The sequence below is a fragment of the Lycorma delicatula genome, chromosome 1, assembly GCF_047948215.1.
Source record: "Lycorma delicatula isolate Av1 chromosome 1, ASM4794821v1, whole genome shotgun sequence".
Lineage (NCBI taxonomy): Eukaryota > Metazoa > Arthropoda > Insecta > Hemiptera > Fulgoridae > Lycorma > Lycorma delicatula.
Window position 1 is genome coordinate 399,166,918 of NC_134455.1, and position 22,134 is coordinate 399,189,051.

The window sequence follows — 22,134 nt, forward strand, 5'->3', positions numbered from 1 at the left end:
CACTATCTAGTGCCAGTCATTTCATTTCTGTATACCGCTACATCCTACATCCCTAACAATTTGTTTTACATATCCAAAAATTCCCGCCTGCAGAATTTTTCCCACCTACCTGCCCACCAATATCTTAATTAGTGGCCTATAAGTCTCTTCTTTTAGATAGATTTTTCCAAATGCTTCTTTCTTTAATGATTTACCGCAATACCTCTTCATTTGCCACTTTATCCACCCATCTGATTTTTAACATTCTCCTACAGCACCGCATTTCAAAAGCCTCTAATCTTTCTTCTCAGGTACTCCGATCATCCAAGTTTCACTTTCATATAAAGCTACACTATAAACATATACTTTCAAAAATACTTTCCTGATGTTTAAATTGATTTTTGATGTAAGCAAATTATATCTCTGACTGAAAAATCGTTTTGCCTACGCTACTCGGCATTTTATATCGCTCCCGCTCCATCTTTACCAATTCTACTTCTCAAATAACAAGATCCTTTTACCTCCATAATTTTTTCTTGTCCAACTTTTATATTCAGTTGTCCATCTACTTTATTTCTACTACAGTTTATTACCTTCATTTGTTCTTGTTTATTTTCAAGCAGTAGTTCTTGCAGACTTCATCCATGCCATTCCTTGTTTCTTCTAAATCTTTTTTTACTCTCAGCTAGAATTACTATATCAGCAAATCGTAGCATCTTTATCTTTTCATGTTGCATTGTTACTCCGGATCTAAACTGCTCTTTAACTCATCATTAACTGCTAGTTCTATGTAAAGATTACAAAGTAATGGGGATAGGGAATATACTTGACAGACTCCATTTTTTATTACAGCTTCTTTATCATGTTCTTCGATTATTACTGTTGCAGTTTGGTACCTGTAAATGTTAGCGATTGTTCTTTTATCTCTAAACTTGAACCCTAAATTTTTTAAATTGCTAAACATTTTATTCCAGTTTACGTTATCAAATGCCTTTTCTAAGTCTATAAATGCCATGTGTGTTATTTTTTTCTTTAATCTTCCTTCTACTATTAATGTGAGCACTAAAATTGCTTCCCTTGTCCCTATACTTTTCCTGAAACCAAATTGGTCTTCTCCTAAATGTAGGTTATTTAAAAAAAATATTGTTTAAAACAAAAGTAGCATTCTTTGACAACTTTATAAAACCCAATTTTACAGACTGTTAGTCCCAATTTTAACAAATTAAACCCAATTTTTTATTCAATCATTTTAAATTGGGTTTAAAACTTCTAAACCCATTTTTAGCAATTTTAGGGACTTAAATATAATATGCAATATTATTTTAACAAGCGTTTACAAAGATTGAGACATTTCCATCAACAATCAAATCCTGAACGATTCTGCAGCTTAAGAAATAGCAAAAAATAGTTCGGTACAAATTGGTTCAAAATTTTTAAAATCAGGAAAATATTACAACTTTATATAATTTGAACCCAAGATAAATATGTTAAATAATATTTAGAAATACTGATTTACCATGTAACAGTGAAACTTGTCGGTCAAAAAATGTTAGAGATTAAAGTATGAATGATTTACATGAAAATTTAATTACTGACACACAACCAAAAGGATTATTAAAGTATATTGATGAATTCCGTAAAATTAGTTCATATGAAAAGGGATTAAAGATAAAAGTTTACCGAAATGTAATGCAATCATGCAATATTTCAAACATGTTTACACATATGGTAAAGTGTGAGCATACACATTAACTGTTCAGTGTAGTTTTACCAAGTCAAATATTCTTGACTACTAATGTAACCGAGTGGTGAAGTGCTAAAGCCTATTTTTAGGTATGCCTTCTGGCAGACCTTAAAATTGAATTCCTCTATTCTCTCTAACTTTATTACACTTTTAACTACATTAAGTCTTCCTGTTTCGCTTGTAGCCAGAACTATACATGTAACATCTTCTACTGCTATATTACATAAATGACTATAGCAAGTCCTATATGGAAATTTAATAAATCAGCCAAATACAAACAGAATCATTATTTAGAATGGCGTGAATAAATCCCGTAATTTCTGTATAGATATGAATTATATGATTATTATATTTTATGAGGAATAGAACTTCAATTTTCCCTTAGATTTAATTCAGCAATATTAGTTTTGTTTCAAGTGCTAACAAGTAATCCAAAAATTCAAACCTGAACTTTGAATACTCCGCAAATAATAAAGAAGTGTATTGTTAAACTTAAAATTGATAATCTCCTATAAAACGAATCTAAAATATCTGTAAAGACATAAAATGAGTTCTGATATCAATTTATAATAGAGTTAAAACAAAATATTGAGATCAATAAACATTTTAATAGAAACACCATTATTTTCCAGCCTACCCGTTTATTAGCAGATATATTTTGCAAGCAGATAATTTAGACATTCAAAAAACTGAACAATGTCTGTTTAAGTAACAGTAACTTGAAAATAAAAATAGCAAACACATTTTTCAAGTAACAGAATAATTTAACTACATACAAATGCTTTCACTCACATATTTTTTTAAACATATTTGAACTAATTCATTAAAATTACTTGCAAAAAACAAACTGTTTATTGGTCTACAAACTTAAATTTTTTATTTGTTAAATGAGAGCGACTGGCTGATTCTTACAGTATTTTTTACACTCATTTCATATACGTTAAAAGATTTTTTTCTATCGCACGGTTTTTTTGTAATTGAAATTTCTTTTAGAACAAAAAATGTTTGGTGGATGTAATATGACACTATATTACATGCATTTTGTACTCGCCTAATATCTATTTCTTTTGGATTTTCTACTGTAATTTGCTGCAGGTAATTCTCTCTTTAGATTCCAGCAATAATCAGCTAACATTTTTCAGTCCTGATTTCCCTGGTACTGTGCTTCCATTGTAGATATCTCCTGGTGAGAGCACTCTCCATGTTCATCACTGATAATGCCGAGATCGTTAGGAGAAAAATTCAAATATAAATGTAAGAAATGTATTTTGAGTGACATGTTACACCCAAGTTCTGTGTAGTTTTAAAGGAGTTCACTCACAAGTTCTGTGTAGTTTTAAAGGAGTTCACTCACAAATTCTGTGTAGTTTTAAAGGCGTTCACTCACAAGTTCTGTGTAGTTACTGGCCTTATGGTTTCTAAGGAGATTGTTTATCGCATTTTGAAATGATTTCCATGCAGCAACCTCCAAATCATTAGTTTTCTTATTTATGGTCCACAAATATACCGTCCTTTATTTTAGCACTTATATTAGGGAATTTTTTTACAACCTGAAACCATTACGATCTACTGCTTTAACAAAATTTTTGAGTAACCATAGCTTAATGTTAATTATATAATAATTTCCACTTACCAACTATTTTTATTATTATGTCCAAGCACTTTCGGATATTAATCCATCATCAGGAACATTTACATGTTATGTAATATAATTATTTCCTTCACAAATTAATATATTAAATGAATTTTTAATTTTATAAACAAAAACTATAATACAAAAATTGATCGTCAAAAGGTAGAAATAATATCGACGTCTGTCATGTCAGTATGAAGCACTTAACTGTTATCAAGATAACATATTAGATAACAACTGAGTGCTTCATACTGACATGATGGACAACATTGACATTATTTCTACCTTTTGACGATCAATTGATGTATTTATAATTTCAGTTTTTAAAATTCAATATTCATTTAATATATTAATTTGTGAAGGAAATAATTATATTGCATAACACGTACATGTTCCTGATGATTGGTTAATATCAGAAAGCGCTCGGACATAATAATAAAAATAGTTGGGAAGTGGAAATTATTATACAATTAATTTATATCAATACCAAGGGGCCATGATTAATAATAAAAATAGCTTAATGTGAAGTAGCAGAAGATAAACGTTTTCTGGTTTACTAATGCCTGACTAACAAAATTCTTCTCTCCTACAGTCCGTACCTCTCTCTTTGGCCACTGCTCTTTTATACGGTGGTTTTTCCTATCCCTGCTGTCCCAATCGCAAATAAGCAACAGAACTTAGTGTATCCAAGTTGCAGTCCAAGTAAAAGTGCTATTACTTTCAGATCTCTACAAATACGCCATAAATATTTCTCGTACTGAATCGTGCTCAATACAAGTTTCATATTTTCATGAGTCTCCTTCATGTGAACAACCTATGCTAATGGTATTGATGGGTATTTATTTCCAATGTGAAGTAAAACAGCTTTCAAACTAAGTTTTGATGAGTCAATAAAAAGTAGCCATTTGTCAGGATGATGCATATGATCCAAAGCTTCCGCATCATTACAGTATACTAAGTTTTCGTACCGAGAGAAGAAGTATTCAAATTCTGACTGTCTGTCACGGAAAGCACTTATTTTAGTGTTTGGTTGTAAAAAATGCCATCCTTTCAGTCTTGATACCAGTATTTGTGCTTAATTCTTTGATAAATTTAGATCACAAACCGATCATTTAATCCTGACTGATTAATAAAATGGGGTTCAGTATATCTATTTTCTAAAAAGTATGGATCTCTTCTTCATCACCTGATAGCTCAGCACAAGATTCGACATTTTCATCTTTATCTAAGTTCCATGTTTCTGGTTGTACTGGAATTATAAGCTCTTGACTACATGGAACTGGCTGCACAGCAGAGGGAATATCAGGGTATTTAACAGTACGTCTAATTTTAACTGCTGTCCCAGTTACCTTTATTACGCAAAAAAATAGTCTGTAGTATGATCCTTTGGTTCCCTCCAAACAATTGGAATTACGAATGATATGTGACGAGACACATTTAGCCAACCATCTATTAAGTCAACACAACAAAAGAAGCACAGGAAATACGAGGAGCCCAAGATTTATCACCTAAAAATACAGTTCATACGACTTTTTTATCAGTGGAGTTATATTTCTTTTCTGAGACTTCAACATTACCTCAGAAAAGCAATTATGATGATGATTAATGGAACTGCGAGTCATTGTTAATATGTTACAATAATTAATATTATTTAAAAAGAAATAATTTATAAACACAATAATTTAGGAAACATTCGCTCATTTTACCGAACAACATATAACCGCAGATACGAAAGCTAGCTACAAAACAGTATGTTATACACACGAGAATTTGCACATGAATGAGGATTAAAAAATATATTTTCTTAGTCTGCATGACAGTTTATAAGTAAATGTAATGATAGAAATAACCAAAGAGTGGATGATAAAATTTATATTAGGATAAAAATAAAAAGAATGAGTCGCATTCTAGTTCATTTTAATTAATGTGTAAATAATAAACATAATGACTATGTCTCTATGTCTAACAAATCAGTGTGACTTAAGGGACTGTATTAAATAAACAAAAGCTATGCTTATGGAATTCATGCATGATACTACATGAAAATAAGAATGGTAATTAGAAAATAACTAAGCCTGATAGAAGAAATCTGATTTCATATTTGAAATCAACATGAAAAATACTATAAGAATCAGTTATTCACTCCCATTTAACAAAATCATTGTTGATTCGTGTTATTTACCTCATTTAATACAGAACACTAACCGAGGTTACCCTCAATATTATCTACATATCCCAGGCAAGGCAAAAAGTCCCAGATATTCCCTTTACTCACAGAAGCAACAACTGTTGATTTTTTTGTCAGATTTGGTGCCAGTTAAAATTGTAAATGTAAGACCTTCAATATTCATAATAGGTCATAATTTACATTAATAAATATTGTGACTTTTTTTTTTAATTTTCAAACAATGAAAATCAAATCACTACTAAAGTGATATTTTCTTTACCATTCTGCATTTATTAATATGCATATATCTGAAATATATGCTTTTTAAAAAACATATTTTGAAATAAAAACAAAACTGAAAAATATGAACACTTTATATTACATATAAAAACTAGATTTATTTACTACTTTTCTAAACAGCTGTCTTCAACTTCCAACACATTTTTGCAGTGTTTCACTAGCTCTTTCAATCCCTCTTCAAATAATTCTGCCATCAGCGACTTAAACCATGTGTTTGGTTATTGCCCCTGTCAGTAGGTAGCACAAGCAGGTGTTGTGGTAACTAGCATTAATTTACTAGACCAATAGTAGTGTGTGTGGTGTGGACAGAGAAAGTCGGCTTATCGCATTGCCCTTTAAGGGTCATGTGAAAATTGTCATAATGCATACTTATAATTAGTTTTCTGTTTAATGCATATTCATAGTGCATTATTATTTGTAGTTAAATATAACTGTAGTTCTTCACGCATCCAGTGATTTTTTATTGACCTTTACGTTACACCATGCAATAACAACATTTTTCAATTTGTCATCACTGTCAAACCTTTGTGATGCAAGCTACTATTGAAGTGAAGAAGAAAAATAATCACTGGGAGCTGTTACGGTTATAGTGTATGATTGAAGATTTCCATTCCCTTCATCATCTGATTTAACTTGTATGGCCGGGAATTACCATGAAAAAACAAAATCCTGCACGATAGCATCGCATACTGTTTTTTTTTTTTTTACAGATGTTTTAAGATTATTTCACAGTATGTATCGGCATTCAAAGTAGTTCTGCGATCCCTAAATTCGATGAGAAAGACATCCTTTGTCTCAATAAAACAGTAGCCAATAGCTTCTTTAATGAACATTTTTGTTTGAACTCCTTTAATTTACATGATGAATGCTGCCATTGCATTGACTGCTGCTTTGTCTTGAAATTTGAATAAAAAAAAAAAATCCAGATATCAACTTCATTTTCATAATACTCTCTCTTTTTTTCCTGTTTAGCCTCCGGTAACTACCGTTCAGATAATACTTAAGAGGATGATATGTATGAGTGTAAATGAAGTGTAGTCTTGTACAATCTCAGTTCGACCATTCCTGAGATGTGTGGCATTTTCATAATACTACAAAAATTCATGTGCACCAGCAACATTTTTTTCTTGTTATGTGTTGAGTAACATCTTCTATACCCATCTTCCACATAATTTTTTAATCAAAACCTAATAAATCAAAGATCGTGAAACATCAAATACAATTGCAATAAGGTGAACTGCCGGTTTTCTCAAGTTTTTTCATCAAACAATTAACACAGACATGCTGCTACATCCTTCATGAACGTTTGTTTGCTCTTCTCGAAATGAAAGGCACCACCATCTTAGTTTAGCATCACTCATAATATTTCGTCCGTAAATGTTACAAATCTGCCTGTGAATTTCAGCTGAAGAATTATTTTTTTGCAATCAAAACTCAAGATTACTCCTTGTATTTTACGCTTGGTGGGATCAGAAATTACCGCTCATTATATGGGGATGAATATAAACAACTAATAACAAAATGACTTAACTATTATTAACAGCTGACTACTGATTGAAATAACCAAGCTACACAAACGCCATCTGTTTACATCGTACATATAGGTGGCAAATTCAAAAGGGATTTTACTTTAAAAACACCTTATATAACTTATTAACAGCTGTTCATGTATAAATTGATCTCCTTATATGGAATAGGATATTATTTCTGAATTCATTTCACGCAATTTATTGAGAAATAGTAATAATTTTGGTGTTGAAACAAGGCAATCAAACAAGAAACAAATTTTTGTCCAACAGACTACAATTCATTATAAAATTTCACTTCCATTACATATTCTTTAGGTACATCAAATATAATTTTCAATTTTGGCAAATAATTACTAAAATATGCTATACATTATATGCATGATAATTTTTCCATTTTCTTTAACTTTTCAATTAGAATTTTAAAAAAAATTGTTTTTGTTAATTTTTTTAATTCCAACATACTTGTAATATAAAAATATATTAATATCAAGAAAAATTCAAGAAATTAGTTTAAAAAAACTAAACAGTATTAACCTTTAATTTTTTTCCAAATAAATAAAGCTCAGTAAAATTCATAGATCACCGGTACAGAATTTTAGTAATGTGATTACTAAAGTTTTGTGATTTATAAGTACTGTGACTACTGTTAAGGTTAATCATAAAAAAAATTATTCAAAATTTGAAAATGATATTGTCCAAATGGAAGAATTCATTTGAGATGTGCATTTATGGTCAAATTTATGTTCTGCATCACATGAAGTGGTCAATTGTGGCAATATTGTTGTAATTTATAAGTACACAGCAGCCTTCAGCAGTTTATCAACATTTCTTGGTTGATGTTTGTAGAGTTCAAGTTTTAGATAATCCGAGAAAAAAGGTCTTTTAAGAAGCTGTTTGGGATTGTTTTCAGTTCAGGAATTAAAATTCTGTTCATTAATACATATTAAGAAAAGTGAATGTTGTCACTCAAGAGGAGAAGAGTATTTGCAAGAACACATGAAATGCAATGTTTCCAGTCGCATTCGTTATATTTTTAGAAAAACCATAATTTTGTTATGAAAGAAACTATGCTCTGTAAAATTCTCCCGACACTCTGATGGCACTAACTCAAAGGAGAAACGTGATTACAGGCTAAATATTTATAAACAATACTGAATCTGTAGTTCAGCATTATTTTGAGCACACAGAAATCTGGCTTTTGGACAGAAAAGTAATGAAGTGGAAATAAAAAAACTTCTCTGCATCACAATCCTCAGATCTGCTGCTTTTGATAAATGCTTCCATAACAAACGAACGGTGTGTCCTCAAAAAAATTATGATAGCAACTGAAATTATAACTAAATGTAAGCGACTTTTTCAACTTCACTACTCTTGTAAAATTTGTAAAGTTTATTGCTATACAACACGTGCTTTCTAAAATACAAATAAAAATTTATAATATTATGTACTGTCAAATTATTAAGGCCTGTTTGTAACCGCATTAATTTTAATAGTAAAGTTAAATATAAATAACATAAATTTTATAATTTATGTTGTTAATGTTGCCTACTTACAACACTTATTCGAATTATTGAACTGCTGGGAAGAAAATGCTAAGTGCTGAATCTGGCAATAGTGATGATATCACCCTTCTTTTCTTTCTTTCTTTTCCTGTTTAGCCTCTAGGAATTACCGTTCGGGTATTACTTCAGAGGATGAATGAGGACGATATGTATGAGCGTAAATGAAGTGTAGTCTTGTACAGATCTAATAATTCAAATCCATACAAAAGTAACTGACTTTACTAGGACTTGAACACTGGAACTCTCAACTTCCAAATCAACTGATTTGGGAAGATGTGTTCACCGCTAGACCAACCCAGTGGGTTGACGATATCACCTATATGAAGGTATTTGAACCTTTCCACTTCTTTGATTAATGTCGCTACAGAAGCAATCCTAATAATTTAATGGCCATCCGTATTAATGATAATGTAAAATATATACTACAGACATTTAAAAAATGTAAATACAGCTGATGATGAGGCTACCCAAGCAAGCACTCCTGCATTAAATGAGGTAGTAAAAATTAAATTTTATTACATGGTATTTTTTATTATTCACAATTCATTATCAATAACTAAAGCAAAATGGTTATTAGAGATTGCTCACATAAAATGGTTATAAGAGCAGTTATCATTGAAAAAAAGAGCATTAATATAGCAATAGCAGAATCATGAAAATGTCCTGAATACATAAACATAGAAATAAATAATGGAGACCTAATGTTTTTTATTAATATTGATGCAGAATGTAATACAAATATTGGTTAAGTTAGTAAACAGAATAATGATTATTATTACTACAACAACTATGCCAACATCCAAAATTACTTTGTCATTAACAAAGACTGGTTGGTTACAACTAGTTCCATCTAATAAAAGAATATATTTTAAAAATGAGAAAATATTACTACTTTCAAATTCTTATTTAATTCTACTATTATTCTACCGATCGTTAAAACTGAAAATTAATTTTAATATTAAGAAAAAAATGTTTTGAAAAATAAAAAATGGTAAGAATCTGAAAGCTTTAAATAAGCTATTACGCTGAATAACCAGTTCTTACTAATCAATCACCAGAAACCCAACACATGCTGTAGGCAAATGTACAATCAAATCTGATAAAATTTTAAAGCAACAGTTGCATACAGACAAACTACTGAAAAAAAAATCAATTTCTGTAGTAACTAAATAGTGCAAGTAAATCAATTTTTTCAGTTGTGACTAATAAAAAGATTACCGAGATTACTAACTAGCAGGCACGCGCTCTCTAAAATACATGAAATATGATTAACTAAAATAACAAACATTTACTTGAAGCAACAAGAAATTAGTTAAAATTTGCAACTGAAGTGTCATTTACATATATACATTAATTAAGACTAAAATTTAAACTAAGATACACCTTGCTACACAGAAAAGTGCTGTAAGTATTTTTAACATCCCAACACCTCAATGAATTAGATTGTATAAAAAACCAACTATTTTATATACACAACAGTGAGCACATGTACTTTAATATGCCGTAATTAACAACAACAAATAACAAAAAGCATTTTGATTTTACAATATCATACAAAAATAAAATCGTACTTCAATTCTACATAGATTTGTATAAATTTACTGTACCTCTAAATGCAGAAGCATCAACAGGCGCAAGAGCAAAGCTCTCCTCTTCATTATGAAGAAGAGTTGTCTGGTCGACATGATTTTGCATCTCATTTTTTTCTTCTTCCTGTACCTCAGGAAATTGTGAATCAATAGGCGGAGCTGTTACGGGGGCAGGTGTAGCAGGAGCCTCTAGACCAACACCAGCAGCTACCGCAGGAAGTTCTGGAGCAGGCGTAACAGGTCTTGAGCCAGCATCAGAACTGTAACACCACAACTTTTATCATAAAACATTTAATTAGAATGATTGATACTATAAAATTACACAAAGACAAAACCATAATGGAATTAATTACTCTTCAAACCTAACAACTAGACGTGTTGAAGGAATAAAATCTGGTTAAATGTAATGCATGCATGTGCTGTTCAACAATTAAAAAGACAAATGGCAACAGTGGAAAAACTAATTAATAAAATACACTTAAACTGTCTGACATTCAGTTCAGCATCTGTGACATAGAAAATATCAGCTCATCAAAGACAATTTCCATTATTATAACCTCTTTTGGAATATAAATGATGGATTCTAATAGAAGGTAGCGCTTTTTCAGATCACATAATAACTTGCGATAAATGTGGATTCATTATCATTTTGAGCTGGAATTGGAATGTCAGTGGGACATGGAAATATCAAAGTTTGCCCACCAGGAAAAAATTCAAAACCTATGCATCAGCCAGTAACGTGATTAAACAGCGTTTTAGGACTATTAATGTACAAATTTATTACGATTTGGAAGAACAACGTACAATCAACAGCAAGGATTACTCTGAAATGCTAGAAAATAAAGTAAGACCCCAAAATAAGAATGGAATTGTGGTTCTCTCTCTCTCAAAAGGTGTAATTCCTCTGCATGATTACCACTGTTGTACTACTCAAAAGTTGGGTTTGGCAGTGTTGGTACATCCATCTTACGGTCCTGATCTTTCACTATCAGATTTTTGTTTGTTTGATCTTCTCAGAGTTTTATGTAGTACTGAGTACAACAACAGTGAGTGGGTCAAGATGGCCCAGAAACTGATGTGAACAATTCTTGCTGGATTAAGAAAGCTCATAGAAAGATGGGCAAGTGCTTAAATGTAGCCAGGGATAATGTTCAAAAGAAGCAATAGTCTCATTGCCATTGAATAAACTATAATTTTTCAATAATAATTTGTCTCCTAATTTTTGAAGACCCTCAAAATATTTCTATTTTGTAATGTGTTTCCAACCTAACCACTAATCTAACAATTATGAATAAGCTTACAGCAACATCTTCTAGCACAATATAATTGGTAGAAAAAATTTTCTGTAACTTTTAAATCAATCTTACAGACTGTTGAACAAACATTTAAATTGAACCAAATTGTTCTTGTTATAGTTGTGCATACTTGTACACTGTGAACTTCCCAAAGGGACCTTCCCTTAAGAAAGTAATTTGATACAGGACTTAAATTACGAATTAACCTATAAATACAGAATTTTCCGATATGGATTCAAAAATCATACTGGATTTTCTGATACAGTACGATAAAATGGTCAACACAACCTTTAAACTACACCTTATTTCATTCACATAAATTGGCGAGCCATTGGTCTTTTTTAAAGACCAAATTAGGGATGTATAAAATTATTTTAAAGAGGTGAAGCAGAATTACCATCCAACTGGATCTCAATAATCAGCGACTGCAACGACTGTACTGTAAATTGCCACAGCACCAAACGTGAAGATAAGGTAATGTCATCTAAGGAAGATGTGAAGGAAAATGAAACAAGTTGCAGAAAAGGACAAAATTAAATCACAGAGATAAGGCTGTTTGGGTTCTGCAAAGATCTTCCTTGTGGCTTATAAAGTTTGGTTAATTAAAAAGATTCAGTATTCTCAGCAAAACCAACACGGTATAAATTTCATTTAATTCTCTTTTGGCAACCAAATAAGCCTTATAAGCTTTTCTGCAAATAAATATTGTTACAATTAATAAACGCATGACAGAAGAGTAGAGCCCTGAGTTTTTCTATCGTTCCAACATTTTGATTATATATGTAGAATTATAAAGAACTAATAGATATGCAACAGAGTAATCAATCTATTTAAATTTTTTTGAAATCAACAACAGATGGAATATACTTTCAGGAAACGAAAAACATCTTTCTATTATGAAAACGTAAAGCGATTCTCCTATTACTAAAAACAAACATAACAGGAATCGAGCATCATTATTAATGTATACATTAAACATAGGGAATGAAATAAACTTATTAAATATTAATTTTGAAAAATGCTCATGTACTATTTTCTGTACTAATCCTATAAGCACATTCTAATAAAATATATAAAACTATGTTTTAAGCAAACAGAAACCTTGCATTTACATAAGTTACGTTGTTTCTATCTGAATTATTACGATATAATATCATAAGACATATTGTTATTAATTAGTTTTAATCATTGTTATTTTACAGAATACATTCTGTAAATGTGACAACTTTTTAGGAACGGGACAATCGGAGAAACTTATTTTACTATATCCTTAAACCTATCAATTTTTCTTTTTTTTGTCTTCAGTCATTTGACTGGTTTGATGCAGCTCTCCAAGATTCCCTATCTAGTGCTAGTCGTTTCATATCAGTATACCCTCTACATCCTACATCCCCAACAATTTGTTTTACATATTCCAAACGTGGCCTGCCTACACAATTTCTCCCTTCTACCTGTCCTTCCAATATTAAAGCGACTATTCCAGGATGCCTTAGTATGTGCCCTATAAGTCTGTCTCTTCTTTTAACTATATTTTTCCAAATGCTTCTTTCTTCATCTATTTGCCACAATACCTCTTCATTTGTCACTTTATCCACCCATCTGATTTTTAACATTCTCCTATAGCACCGCATTTCAAAAGCTTCTAATCTTTTCTTCTCAGATACTCCAATCGTCCAAGTTTCACTTCCATATAAAGCGACACTCCAAACATACACTTTTGATCTTTTCCTGTCATTTAAATTAATTTTTGATGTAAACAAATTATATTTCTTACTGAAGGCTCGTTTAGCTTGTGCTATTCGGCATTTTATATCGCTCCTGCTTCGTCCATCTTTAGTAATTCTACTTCCCAAATAACAAAATTCTTCTACCTCCATAATCTTTTCTCCTCCTATTTTCACATTCAGTGGTCCATCTTTGTTATTTCTACTACATTTCATTACTTTTGTTTTGTTCTTGTTTATTTTCACACGATAGTTCTTGTGTAGGACTTCATCTATGCCGTTCATTGTTTCTTCTAAATACTTTTTACTCTCTGCTAGAATTACTATATCATCAGCAAATCGTAGCATCTTTATCTTTTCACCTTGTACTGTTACTCCGAATCTATCATCATTAACTGCTAGATCCATGTAAAGATAAAAAAGTAACGGAGATAGAGAACATCCTTGTCGGACTTCCTTTCTTATTACGGCTTCTTTCTTATGTTCTTCAATTGTTAGTGTTGCTGTTTGGTTCCTGTACATGTTAGCAATTGTTCTTCTATCTCTGTATTTGAACCCTAATTTTTTTAAAATGCTGAACATTTTATTCCAGTCTACGTTATCAAATGCCTTTTCTAGGTCTATAAACGCCAAGTATGTTGGTTTGTTTTTCTTTAATCTTCCTTCTACTATTAATCTGAGGCCTAAAATTGCTTCCCTTGTCCCTAAAACCAACTTTTCCTGAAACCAAATTAGTCTTCTCCTAACATTTCTTCCACTCTCCTCTCAATTCTTCTGTATAGAATTCTAGTGAAGATTTTTGATGCGGGACTAGTTAAATTAATTGTTCTGTATTCTTCACATTTATCTGCCCCTGCTTTCTTTGGTATCATGACTATTGTTTCTCCCATTTCATCCTCCTCAACTTCCTCTATAACACCATTTTCTAATTAATTTCCTCCGTATAACTCTTCAATATATTCCACCCATCTATCGACTTTACCTTTCGTATTATATAATGGTGTACCATCTTTGTTTAACACATTATTAGATTTTAATTTATGTATCCCAAAATTTTCCTTAACTTTCCTGTATGCTCCGTCTATTTTACCAATGTTCATTTCTCTTTCCACTTCTGAACACTTTTCTTTAATCCACTCTTCTTTAGCCAGTTTGCACTTCTGTTTATAGCATTTCTTAATTGCCGATAGTTCCTTTTACTTTCTTCGTCACTAGCATTCTTATATTTTCTACGTTCATCCATCAGCTGCAATATATCGTTCCAGTGCTTGCATTCCAATCTCCAACTATTATTAAATTTTCATCTCCTTTTACGTGTTTAATTGCTTCATCAATCTCTTCGTATACACACTCTAACTCATCATCATCATGGGCGCTTGTAGGCATATAGACGTTAACAATCGTTGTCGGTTTAGGTTTTGATTTTATCCTTATTACAATGATTCAATCGCTATGCGTCTTGAAATCTACTCCTGCCTGCCCATTATTTGACGCTGAGTTAATTACTCTAAAGTCCCCTGCCCAAAAGTCGCCTTCCTCTTCCCACCGAACCTATCAATTAGGTACCATAATCTAACTGTTCAAGGTAAAACCAGACAATACTACAGACACTCTAAAATAACACCATTTTCAAAAATACTTATTAGAGAACACGAGAAATGAAATAATTTCCCTTTTCATCTTGTTCATCAAGCCAACCAATATAGTAAACCTAATTACTCTTTAAAGAAACCAGCTCTCTAACACTTCTTGTACAATGGGGCTTTGTATAAGGCTATGATGTATACATCAACACAAACAACCAAAATAAAGATTAGGATACCATAAACAGAATTAATGGACCTCTTTCTACAAAGAAAGAATGCATTATATAACTGCCACAATCAATAAGTGATAATACGTTTACTGATTAAATTATTGATTAAGGAACGTCAAAAAGAATTTTATTTTGAAACGGATAAACTATCTCGTGTAGAAAAGGGAAGAATGTATGGACATATTCTAAAGTGAAAATAATGAGAAAAATTTATACAGACAAGGGTCTGAAAATGCTTAGTTTTCAAATTATTGCTTGAGAAAAATTTTGACTGATTTCAGATTCAACTATAAAATGGAACTTGTACTGAAATTGTTACACTTAAATTAAGGGGTAAATTTGGTCATTTCATAAGGCCTTTGACCTGAAATTTGTTGAATAGACTCAAAAAAGTCTTTGTTAATTAAAAAGATCCTCCGAGTAAATAATTTGCAGAACTAACAAACATCCATATGACACAGTAAAAGTAATTTCCAATACAGGTTTTATGTTAATGTTTGGTAAGGTGAATATGATGAACATCATATTACTAGAGAATTTATTTTTGAAGATCACCTTACATGAAACGTAATCCTAATTTCTTAGAAAATAACTTGCCATCTTTTTTAATATATGCTCTATTACTAACAAGATAAGAAATGATTTTTCAACAAGACAAGGCTTATTCTAATTTTTGAAAAGATAGGAATTATGATAGGTCATCTGACATCAATAGTCTATTTTGTGCAGTATCATATGAAATCATAGTAACTAAACAAGAATTATTAACACAGTTGAAATTATATGAAACAATTGTAACATGTTACAGTCACCCAAAGAATTCTAAACGCAGCAGAATATTGTATAAACAGTGAAGGAGGACATTTATCACAGATCAGGGTGAAAATTCATTAAAAAGTCAGTATGGCTCCTATACTTATTTTTTTATGAATTTTAACTGCTTATTATTGGATGATCCATATAATGTGCTGTACATCTGCCCAAAATATGAGTTTAGAGGCGCAGAGGTGATCAGGGAGCTTGAGGGTATGGGTTCGAATCTGATTCTGTGGGCTAACAAGAAAGTCTTGAGTGGCGGTGCATTGTTGAAAGATTTTTAAGGTTTTTGTCACTTGAAAGGACTGCAGAGGATGTTGTCTACAAGGGTTATTTTTTTCAAGATCCGATTGATCGCGAAATAAAAACCCACGCAAAAAACAGATGAACCTTTGCGCATAAGTGTTACGCAGTGTCTATAGTATGGTCTTCAATCACGCCGTGTCACTTCGTTTAGTTCTGAACACGCAGCCAGCACGTAAACATGTCTACAACAATAGCATCTCCGGCCAAATGTGAAGTGCGTGTGGTAATTTGATTTCTTCAGGCTGAGGGGTGTAATGCGGCTGAAATTCATTGACGAATAAGTAATGTGTACGGTAAAACTTCAATGATTGACAGCAAAGTGCGACAATGGACAGGAACTTTAAAGCAGGACGTGCAGATGTTCATGATGCAGGCGGTCAGGAAGGGAAGTGAGTGTCAACCGATGATCTCGTTGAGCGAGTGGATGAGGGGATTTGAGAAAATCGTCGGTTCACAATTTCTATATTGAGCGATTCGTTTCCTGAAATTGTAAGGTCGGCTCTCTACACCATTGAGTGAGACTTGAGTACCGCAAACTGTGTGCGAGATGGGTTCCCAAGATGCTGTCCGACCTCACAAAACAATGAGAATGGACACCTCCCTAACGTTTCTCCAGGACTATCGCAATGGAGGACAAGATTTTTTGAACAAAATTGTCACAGGGGATGAGACACAGGTCCATTTCGAAACTGAAGAAACAAAAGAACAATGCAGATGAATTCTCATTTGCCCAATAAACCAAAGAAGTTCAAGCGAACCTTCTCCAACAGTAAGTGTATGGCTACTGTGTTCTGGGACCAGGATGGAGTTCTCTTTGGTGGAATTCATGGAACGTGGAGCGACCATCACTGCAGCTTCATACTGCTTGACTCTTCAACGTCTACGAAGGGCGATTCAGAATAAGCGGAGAGGAATGTTGTCGTCAGGCATGTCTTTCTCCATGACAATGCTCAGCCGCACACTGCAGCAACAAAGAAGCTCCTGCAGCGTTTTGGTTGGGAAGTTTTTGATCACCCACCATACAGCCCGGACTTGGCTCCATTCGATTTTCATCTCTTTGCTCTCATGAAACGCCGGCTAGGAGGACAACATTTTGGCACAGACATCGAGCTACAGACCGGCGTACAAATATGGCTGAAAACACAGCCGGCTCCATTCTATGACGAGGGTATTGGAAAGTTGGTACTATGCTATGACAAATGTCTAAATCGGAGTGGCGACTATGTGGAGAAATAACGTAACTATGTAAGTACTTATTACAAAAAAAATTTTTTTTTATTTTCACTGTGGTTTTAATTTCGTGACCGATCGGACCTTGAAAAAAAAACCCTCGTAGTATAGTGGCCTGGGTAGCTAGGGACCCATTAGGGTGTTTTTCTGCCACAGTAGGCGCACCTGGCAATTGTACTCGGTTGTTGTTTAGTATGTCTGTGGGTAGATTTATGTGTAATTTTGGATGCTTTGGTATGGCAGGTCAAGATTGCAATGTTGCAAACAATTTTCGAGGGTTAGAGATTAATATTTTGTTATACCTAAATTTTTAAATTTTTATTGACCTTCAGTTTTTTGATCTGGTTTAGGCGAATTTGAAAAATATCTTTCGTTAGTTGATGGGTTTAAACGCCTATGAAAATGTCTTTCAATGCAATTTGCATCGGTGCCATCCTGATGGAGGTTTTATTGATGACTGAAATATGAAATCAGGTATTGAGAGTCTAGAAACGGACCTCCGGTAAAGCCCATCAGGGTTAGGAATTGAGGGGGTGGTGTGGCAGCCAGGATCATCACAAGGCGAGTGTGTCTTCCCCTATGGGGTCAGGATGGATGCTAGATTACAAAATATAAAAAAACTCATTTTACGGTTCAACAGCATTACTTTAAATCCCTAAACATCATGATAACCAAACAGACAATGATGTAAAAAGTAATTATCGTTACCTATTTCCTCCAACACTGGGTGGACCACCAAAATGATCATCTTCATCTTCTTCACTTTCAGGAGCAATCGTAGCAGCACCATCAGGGGGTGGTTGTTGTATAGCATCTAATGGCTGTTCACCACCAGGAGCAATAGAGCTGTTTTCTACTGGTGTAACTTCACCCATCGGGGCATCATCAAACAACCCCCCTTCAAACAGACCACCAGCTGCAAAAACATCACAGATTCATAAAAAAATACATAATTTTCAAAATATTTTTAATAAGAACTGTTTAAATTTAATTTTAAATTACAATGCTCAAGGTAAAATAAACTATAAATATTTATAAGTTAGTTATATACACAGCAGTGTGCAAATTAGTTTGAACAGAGGGAATTCTTTTTGTTTATTGAATGTTGTGGTTATACTGCTTGACCACACTTATCATTTAAATTGTCTGTGATTCTTTGATTATTTAGCAATCTTCATGTTATTAATAGTGTTTTGTGAAAGTTTAATTCTTTTTTTTATTACAAAACCTGTTTTATGTATCTTAAATAGATAATAGACAATTTCAAGAAAGCATTAAAAAATTGTTTCTCTTTCTCAGCATATAAGAATGACACAACAAATAGCTTCTGAGTATGGTATTGGTTTATGGAGAGTGAATGCTACCTTAGAAAACAATTTAAAGAAACCGGTTCCTTTTCACCTCAAAGAAAAGCCAAACATAACCATAAATCATATACTCTTATCACAGCATCAGTTTTTAGTGAAAAAAATAAACTTGACACAAAATTATCTGCCGTGAACTTAAATCGAGTATTACAGCCTGTGAAACAGATTTACATGTGACAACTATTAGATGCTAATTTCTTGCAGCTGGACGGAAAGTTCATCAGCCAGCTAAAAAGCAGCTTTTAACACCAGCAATGTGCAAAAAAAAGTTCTTTTGGGCCAAAGAACATGCTAACTGAACTAAACAAGACTGGAAATAAGTTACATTTTCTGATAGATGCAAATTTTTATATTCAGGGGCAAAGGGTTCTATAAGTTCATCAGATGAAAATACATCACCGGCTCATATTCAATAAACAGTTTAACATTCCCAGAAAAAAATTGTTTTGGGGTTGTTTCACAACTGAAGGTCCTTGTTCTTACTTCCAGTACATGGTATATTGAAAAGTGATGGATATATCAAGATTCTAAAGGAAAGGGTTATAAACAACTTCAGAACAAATTCCCACATAACAAAGTGTTCCAACAAAGACAGTAAATATACAATGTAAAAGACCTTTTGCTGAATGCTAAGGTCCCTGGTAATTCCAACATTTAACTAATTATAATGATGAACAGGAAGCACAAAAACCAAAAACAGTCCCTCTTAACGTGGGGGTATCAAAATGTTTTGAGACTAGCTCCGTTGACAATAAACTACTTTATCTACGTGAACACAATGTCATCCTCAAAGTAGTTGCCTTTCACAGCAATGCAGCATTTGTGCTACTTTTGGAAACAAGGCAAGTAATTTCTGCAATTTGCACTGGATCTCTGCAATGGATCAAAATGGCAGTCTTCATTAGGCTACATTTTCAACTATGGGATTTGGTTCTGCAGGAACCAAATTGGGAGAGTACGGCACACGTGGAAGTAAGATCGTGTTGTCTTGTGAGAAACTCATGTGAGTTTCTCACAAGACAACACGATCAGGAAAGAACAGTGACAGAGTGCATTGTCATCATGGAGCATCCAGTTTTTCCTATGTCACAGTTCTGGTTGCTTTCACTGAATGTCCTCTAATGATATGATCTACTACTATCTAGCTATCTATGGACCCTACTACAAGTGATATTTTTAACCAAATTAATTCATTCTTATAAGTTTATAAAACACATTTGAGTTGTTACAATTTTGATATACATACATATATCTAAATTCTATTAAATAAACCACCTAGTACAGAATATTGAGATATCTTATTTTGTATATATATCAGTGACACAGGTAAAGCATGTGTTCGTGGAATTGATGTGTTGCAGAAAGAGATAGCCTTCTGTCTGTATATATTAAATAATGCTAATTATTTTAGATACTGCTGTGTCCAAAATAAAAATTGTATAAAGTTATTTCTTGTTTACACTATTGTATGTGACAGTAGAGCAGAATTTGCTTGTCACTGGCCCCAACTTCCTAGCCTGTGATAGAGAAAAGCGATCACAGAAAAAAGTAATAGTATATGTGAGTGTGTAGCATTTGTACTGAGCATCTCCAGAAAATGGTTTTATCTGCTTGCCATACTAATATTTTTTTTTTTTTATTATAATTTTTAGACAAGTTCAAGCAACTGTCCTTAAATTTTATAACCGCAGCTGACACACTGATAAATAAAAAGGGATTAAGAATAACAAGACTTGGCACAATCTAAATCATATCAGATTTATAGAAGGCGATATACAGTTGTGCACACTACATGTGAGATAGGTAGACCAAAAGGACAGGTGGAACAGTTAGTCATTCCTTTATGAAAACAGCTCCTATATATATGTTTTCGTACAAAACAGCTGATTTGACTAGATTTTCTACAGCGAGCTTGACAAAGTCTCTCCATTAATGCCACTTGAGAGAAGGTTACACTTGTCTGACAAATGCTATGTACTACTTACATCATTAAATTTGATCAGAAAACATTAACGTTTGTAATATTACTCCAAATAGTAAAACCTTTAACTTTATATTATTAAGAAAATATAATTAGTTCTGAAACTACTAAAGATTGTAATATAATATAATAAAGAAAAAATTTTTTACTTATAATATCTTGACCAAGATTTCCACCAAAACCATCATCTCTTATTGGAGCATCGATTTCAAGAGCAGATCTAGATATCAAGCCTCCAGCAGATGTTGAAGGTTGTGGTTCCTTCTCTTTCTCTAAGTGATCTACACCATCGCTGAAGAGTAAGTTTGCCTGCAAGTTAAATAAATAATTAAAATATCATTACATAAATATAGTACAGTAGACTCGTAATTATCCAAGGTAATTGGGACAGAGACCACCTTAAATACGGAAAAAGGCATGAATTTAAGTGCTACTAGGTGAAAAAACTAGTTAAAAATGTACAAAATTAGTTTATTGTAACAAAAAACGTAGAATAAACATAATTACAGACCTGTAAACATGTAGAAACATGAATTATTTTTTTTAAAAAGTCCGATTGATTTTTGAGTCAACTTCTGTGTACTCTTCTGTTGTTCTAAGTAAGTAAGAACAGCTTCGATCGCTTTCAGCCCATCTAAGGGTAATATTTTTGGGGTTATCTGCTCTGCAACATTGTCCTTTTCACTACCTTTAGCACTGTTGGCCATATCAATAATCGCCTCATCGGTGATGTTCATCCACACATCTTCACTGCACAAATCATGAATATCTTCGCTGTTGATTTGATCTTCAATAGGTAGCTCATCGGCTAGTTGCACTAGTGCATTTACATTGTCCTGCTCTGGCACACATTTTTGGGGTCCTTCGCTGGTAATTTCTCTTCATTGTTTGTAGAACCCCTTTGTCTAAAAGTTGTGTAAAGGTTGTCACATTACAGGGTAGAAATATGGTTTTAATATCATCACTACACTGTTTTTTGGCATCTGGGTGAGATGGCACATTGTCTAATAATAAAATAGCTTTCCTAAGGAATTAATTTTTTTTAAAAATGCTTCAGTGACAAGAATAAATTCATTTAAAAACCGGTCACTAAAAA

General features: G+C 32.6%; 1 protein-coding gene across 2 annotated transcripts in view; it reads right to left on the minus strand.

Annotated features, from left to right (window-relative positions):
* vtd (RAD21 cohesin complex component verthandi) overlaps positions 1-22,134 on the minus strand; it is a 76,333-nt gene that overhangs the window by 38,701 nt on the left and 15,498 nt on the right. For both annotated transcript variants that reach the window (XM_075353950.1, XM_075353949.1), the window contains exons 5-7: positions 21,188-21,347; positions 18,399-18,606; positions 10,522-10,763 (exon numbers count right to left, since the gene is read on the minus strand). In XM_075353950.1, coding sequence (XP_075210065.1) covers positions 10,522-10,763; positions 18,399-18,606; positions 21,188-21,347 — 610 coding nt within the window. The remainder of the gene's footprint in view (positions 1-10,521; positions 10,764-18,398; positions 18,607-21,187; positions 21,348-22,134) is intronic.